Here is a 6,821-nt window from a genome sequence, read left to right as displayed (position 1 = left end):
TCAAATGTTAAAAAATGAGAGCTTCAAAAGTAACATCTACCGAAATAGCGGGCTATTCAAAATAACACCTCTTATTGGAAAACCCTGTATATACTCTCAGTAACGCTCTGATTCAGGAACTCAACGTTGCTTGAAATGACTTTAGCCATGTTTGGTAACTAGATCTAAATAAGCAAGTACTTCGCCGCCTTCTTTTTATCACACCGCTCAGCATAATTGGTAATGCCATAGACCCATTTATTAGTATCTTGTGCAGTATTTACGCATTTTTATAATATTACAAACCAATGTAACAATTTGATCAACTTGATCATGCCATGCTTTCCTCGGGCGTCCCCGACTTCACCAATCATTCACTTTAGCATCGTATTATTTCTAATGAAAATAAAACAATTAATTTTTATTTTGTTTATTTAAAAAAAAACTTAGTTTTAATAACAAACTATATCATTAATGTAGAAATAATTTAAACAATTATTGCTTCTTTCCCTTCACAAATAACTCGACTCAATTCAACATCTCAAAAAGACGTGAAAAATAAACAAAAAAATATTTAAACAAAATTGTTGTGACCAATTAAATTGTCTTAATAAATAATAATGTGACATTTTTAAACAATAATGTATCATAAATACAAAGTTTAAATTTTGATCGAATACAATACAGTACCTACCTAACTACAAAATTCATTAAAGTTAAGCAATTTGTGACGAAATAGTATAAAAAAATATAATAAAACTAAATTGTGACATTATTATTCAGACCGATAACGGCTCAAAACATATCCTTGGTAAAAAGAGCCAGAGATCGCCCGCAGATGTGAGTGGGCAAAACTGCACGCTTCTCCGGTACAATGCGATGGTAATAAATTACGTTTGGGAATTATTTGCGAAGCGACGGAAGCTACGGTTGTTGGATGGTGTGATGGGAGCGAGTGTGAGAGTTTAGCTCGCCGGAGAATTACGCGAGCAGCTTCCTCTTGTTGATGATAGCCACGTACGAGACTCCGATGGCCAGGAATGCGGCGATAACCTCGCTGTTGATTCCCGGCCCTCCGAAACCTGTAAAAAAAATAAGATGATACATATTATGATGATGATTCAAAAGATATTCACTTCCGATGATACATATTATGATGATGATTCAAAAGATATTCACTTCCGATGATACATATTATGATGATGATTCAAAAGATATTCACTTCCGTGAACTCTACCCTTGTGGGGCCCTCAGAGAACCAACGGGGAGTGGACTCTTCCCCCATGTGGCCTACGGGGAACCAAGAAGTGGCGAGGAGAGCTGAGGCCCTCTTCTCTCGTGGGACCTTCAGGGAACCAAGGAGGAGTGGAGAGGAGAGATGAGGCCACCTTCGTGAACTCTTCCCTCGTGGGGACTTCAGGGAACCAAAGGGGAGTGGAGAGGAGAGTTGAGGCCTTCTTCCCTTGTGAGGCCTTCAGGGAACCAAGGGGGATTGGAGAGGAGAGACGAGACCTGGGAAGACACATTGTGGAACCAGAAGACATAGCCACATATCCAATGACAACCCTGGTGAACTTCATTAAAGGGACCGGGTGACTGTTAAAGGAATGAGGTAAAATGGGAGATAGAACAATGGGCCTATGGCCTAAGTGCTCACGGGAACTACGTGTAAACCGTCTCCGCCCTATAAATAAATAAATAAATTATGAACTTCCGGCAGAGCCCTGAGGAGTTAGAAATATGGCAGAGCCCTGAGTACTTCAAAATAAAGGATAAACGGTTAAATATTGGTAGATTTACTGGCTTCAACTCCTTTAACACCAGCATATCCAAAATCCTTTCTGTGAATACAAGTAGCTATTCTGGTAAACTATGTATGACAGATTATATACTGCTTTTATAAATAAGAATGGATTTGCAAGGCGCTGCATGTTTATTATATTATCGACAGCATATGATACTCTCAGTATCGCCGTAGTGAAAGTTGACCAATTAGAATCGAAACATCGCTATACAGGGTGTATCGGCACTAACCCGACAAACTTTAACCAGCTATTCCTTAGCACATTTGGAGTAAAAAATGTTATGGGCACTTTGCTGTCCGGTAGCATTTTTTTTTCAATTAAAAACAAAAAAATTTTAAATTTCCACACTACACCACTGTCATTGGCATTGCGTTTCGTGTTCAACAGCTGTTCTAAGCAAGTATGTCAAAAAGCGTCTTCGCTCTTTCGCACACACTAAATAATAATAGTTAAAAATGAGACGAATGGTGCCGTGCCATTTCGTTGTGATTGTAAAAGAGCGCCAATATAGGTACACACGTGCATTATTCAACGGAATTCGAATAAAATATTTGCCAGATGGGTTTTCAAACTTTGACAAAGGAGAAAACAGTGGTGACATGTGGTGAAAATATGAATAGTAAATTTTTTGTTAAAAAAAATGTTACCGGACATCAAAGTGCCCATAACATTTTTTACTCCAAATATGCTAAGGAATAGCTGGTTAAAGTTTGTCGGGTACGTGCCGATACACCCTGTTATATGGCTTTAGTCATCGTGTTTAGTGACCAGATCTGATCAGCCAGGTAATTCCAAAACTTCATCCTCACAACTCCCTTCAACATTTTTATTTTATGTGGTTTTACTCCCAGCCAGGTTTTTAAATGCATTTTAAAAAATAAAATATTTAACAAGCTATCGAAAATTGTACAAAAAAAAAATTTAAAGGTGATGTATATAAAATAGTAACAAAATATTATATAAACTAGAAAAATACTACATATAAGACAAATCACTAAAAACTAATTTACCAACGCTACTCTAATTTGTAGGATTCAACAAAGTGCTGGTATAGATTAAGCTTTGTTCTATAAATGGAGTCAACAAATATATCAATAGCACCCCCATACTTGTTGCCCAGATCATGCATGCTATTGGTTAGTGAGTGTGTCTGATAGTTGGTCGTGAATGTATTGCGGAAGAATGTTATATTTTGTCTTGTATTCCTAGTCGGCACTTGGAATTTAATGGTGGCAACGATGGCAGGACTGTCAATTAAGTTTTTAATGACACCGTGTAACAAAACCAGGCCTGACATAATTAACTAAAACTGACATAATTAATGTAATCAATTGGAGTTCTGAGTTTAAAATTTACATACCTAAGAAATTTGTGCTGAACTCTTTCTATATTAGTGGGGACTAAATAGAATAAATACCAAATTTATACATGGTTTTAGGACACAGGAATCACATTTAGTCTACTTCATCGAACTTCGTCTGCCAGTTCACGCCCCACTGCCATGCATCAGGATTGTTATCAGCACTCCATTGTGGACTGTTAATGACTTAGGAAATTATTTCTATCAAGGGCTCCTATGTGGAGTTAACATTTGAAGAATCCTCACCTGCAGAGTAAGAGATGCCGATGTCGCTGATGCTGGGAACGGAGTCAGTGGGTTCCTCGGAGCGGAGCGCCTTACGCAGCGCCGTGTAACCTTCCTCGGAGTACAGGCGCACTCGCCTCTCTCCACCGCGTGCGTTCTCTTCAGTCCAGGAAACCTGAAATGAAATTATTGGTACATAGCTAGATTATATTGAATTAATATATCGAAAAAAGGACTGCGTTCAATAGATAGGCCCTTTTTCAATATGGATATGCAATATCTGATACTCGACGATTCGATTATCTTGACGTCTAACACCATATGTCTGCGTGAAGATTCGTATACAGGCACATGTTGCCGATATTTTGTAAGCTCGTCGTTGACGCCAGCATCGCACGATAAGTCGGGCGTGATTCGAAACGAAAAGGAACGAAACAGTCAACAAAGAATGACAGAAAAAATAACAGCTACATCAACTGTTTGATTGTGAGTGAGTGAGGTAGTATTGCATTTCAAGAATTCGACAATGATCGGTGGCGATCTTATGATTTCTGTAGTAACGTGTACGAACTGTGCACGACGACATGAGTATCGAATACTTGCTCACCCCCTCTAGAGGAAGAGCCAAGGGGTATACACTCTCAGTATCGCCCTGTATTAATAATTGTATTCAGATCAAATTTCTAGTTAGAAAGCTTTTGATTTTTCGAACCTTTGCATGTTCATAATACTACAGTTTATAGTATTAAGGTAAGGTAGGTCAAATCCCGGCACTGAGAGGAATGGAAAAGTGCACCCGGAACGGGGCAATCCAAAGGACTCATAAACGGACCAGACCCAAGGCGAATCAGACAACTACTCAATATGGACGGAAGTGATAGGACTACTAACGGGACACTGCTATCTCAGGAGACACATGCAGTTGTTGGGAGTGGAAAACACCAACAGATGCAGGAAATGTGAAGAGGATGAAGAGACTCCAATTCACCTATGGTGCCAATGTCCCGCTCTGTTGGGAACAAGACTCAGATACCTGGGAAGACACATTGTAGAACCGGAAGACATAGCCACATATCCAATGACAACCCTGGTGAACATTATAAAAGGGACTGGGTGACTGCTAAAGGAATGAGGTAAAATGGGAGATAGTACAATGGGCCTATGGCCTAAGTGCTCACGGGAACAATGAACATATATGTAGGTGAGTTGACCTACAAAATCTTTGCAAAATTTTATGTCGACATCTAGGATGAAAAAAGTGTTTGCAGATTGAGTTAATGACTTAGTAAGTTTAAAGTCATGGTGTTTGAAAGAGAGTGTATTAAAACACTGTACTATGTTATGTATGAATACTCGGAGCTGGTGGATGAGTTTGTGTTTTGGTAAGAGTGTTCACGAGAGATGGAAAGGTTAATAAGGACATTACCTCTAATGTAACTCCATTAATGGAGGACTGAATGCGGTACAACGGATAGTGTGTATACTTGGCTCACATGAATATAAAAGATACCATCTTCACAGCGCGTTTTTGAGATTGTATATATGCATGCATCACAGCAGCGACACGGGAAAAAAATTGTGAGAAATATGGGTAGGTAACAAAATCATTAGCATAAAAATAGATCATTCAATCTACCACGCGATATATTTGTGTCACAAAAATTGTCATAAAGACTTGCCACGTACATTTAAAAGCAATATTATCAACCATACGTTGTTTTCAAAACTTTCAAAGGCAGATTTTTGTCATTTTATTAACCTGATATTTGTTGTTTCCGATTCTGGCAGCGGGCATGGTCCTTCCCTCGACCTCAGCATACAGCACGAAACCGGTCGGCAGAGAATTATCACAGTTTAGTGAGAATTCCGTTACGAACGCGGTTTGCATCACTACAGCGGAGTCCCTGGATGTAAAAGTGGTCGACGTTACAGTGGGATTCTTGCAAGAATCGCACGTAGCTGTCGCGACAATTGCGCAGAATAAGAAGAAGAAAAGGTTAATCTTGGACGCCATCGTGAAGTTTTTAGTGTTTTATCACAGAAAATGAAAGAATTAATAAACTATTGAGACCGCAACTAAAACTCGACTTGACAGGTTATAGAACTACTTGTAAGAATTTGCTCCACGTAGGTAAAAGTCAAAATACGTGTGACGGACGACTAAATACTGCCCAATAGAAATGATTACTGCAAGCAATTATAGCCTTTAAAAATGAATTTATACATTGTTTGACATTGGTTTTTGCTTGACAACATTAAAACATTTTGGAATTGGCTCGGATGATTTGCTTGCAAACCATTATAAGCAAAAATTATATTGTTAAATGTACAAATAGAGCTGTTTTTCGTATGAACAAATATGCCTCCACGTCAAATGACGTTTCTCGCCAATCAAGAGTGGCTAAATACCGTTCTATCGAATTAATAATCAAATTATAATATATTAGGCCTTCCGCATTGTAATTTTAAGGTTGTTAATTGCGTGAAATTTGTTCTATAATGCAAGTATTCTATTATTTTACACGAGTGTGAAATAATAACAGCACTAAAAAACATTGTAGGTTCGGTAGGTACCTAAATTATTTTTTTGTGTTCCAAAGCAGGTAGAGTTGTTTCAAGTTTATTTGAGTTCTTATAAGTTATGTATTTATAAAATCGGTTTATATGTTTTTAATTAGCATTCCAAATACACACAATGTTTAGTTTCATGAGTATTTACGTCGGGGAACAAGAACAAAATAAGTTTTGGGTTATATAATTTGTGCGTATTTTGATTGAAGAGAAACCTTTCGCCAAAATCACTTCATCCATATAACAAAATCCAAAATGGCGGAATTTGATTTTTGACAAGGGAAATTTCAATCTTACATTGAATAAAAATCGAATTAATGCTTCTCTTACCATCTCCCCTGACACAAATTATAAACCTAATGGATTTTAGGTACATAACATAAATTAATAGTCGTCTCTCGTAGTAATGAAGCTGAAACCAAATGTTATGCATTGATGTATTATATTTAGATGAGATATGAAGCGAAAAAAGTAGTTACGCTTTTTTTACCTCCAGCTGATCTCCAACTCTCCCAACGCTCTAACTAAAACTACCGAATCCGTTCTACGCGCACCGCTTACCGCGTTATAATAGTGGAACAAGTTTCAACGAGATACTTACCAAAATTAAATTAGGACTCATACCTACTATTTTTAGGGACTGATATTTTGGCTGTATGTTTCATTTTCATCAATTTCTCATATGTATAATTTTGTGATCACTCTGTAAATGTTCGTTTGTTCAAAATCTTAAATCTCCGAAAGTTCTTCGCCGATTGCTTTGAAATGTTGCATTCGAATACGCGTGTGTTTTTATATACCTGTATTATATAGATGTCGCATTTGACAGGTGAAAACATGCACTTTTTAAGAACGGCGCCATCTGTGGGATGTACAAGCAA

The 6,821-nt window shown here is 37.7% G+C and overlaps 1 protein-coding gene across 1 annotated transcript; it reads right to left on the bottom strand.

Annotated features, from left to right (window-relative positions):
• Window positions 1-438: 438 nt before the first annotated feature.
• Window positions 439-5,495, bottom strand: Tapdelta (Translocon-associated protein delta). The gene is made up of 3 exons (XM_089644320.1): window positions 5,129-5,495; window positions 3,391-3,544; window positions 439-1,061 (listed from the first exon to the last, which is right to left on the bottom strand). The coding sequence occupies exons 1-3, from the start codon at window positions 5,381-5,383 to the stop codon at window positions 961-963; spliced, it is 510 nt and encodes a 169-aa protein (XP_089500446.1). The 5' UTR covers window positions 5,384-5,495; the 3' UTR covers window positions 439-960.
• Between the last annotated feature and the right edge of the window lie 1,326 nt (window positions 5,496-6,821).

Source organism: Hesperophylax consimilis, chromosome 20 (assembly GCF_061612785.1).
Source record: "Hesperophylax consimilis isolate HC1 chromosome 20, BYU_Hcon_1.0, whole genome shotgun sequence".
In the NCBI taxonomy this organism is placed as follows: domain Eukaryota; kingdom Metazoa; phylum Arthropoda; class Insecta; order Trichoptera; family Limnephilidae; genus Hesperophylax; species Hesperophylax consimilis.
Note: the sequence above shows the minus strand (reverse complement) of the source record. Positions and strands in the feature narration are given on the sequence as shown.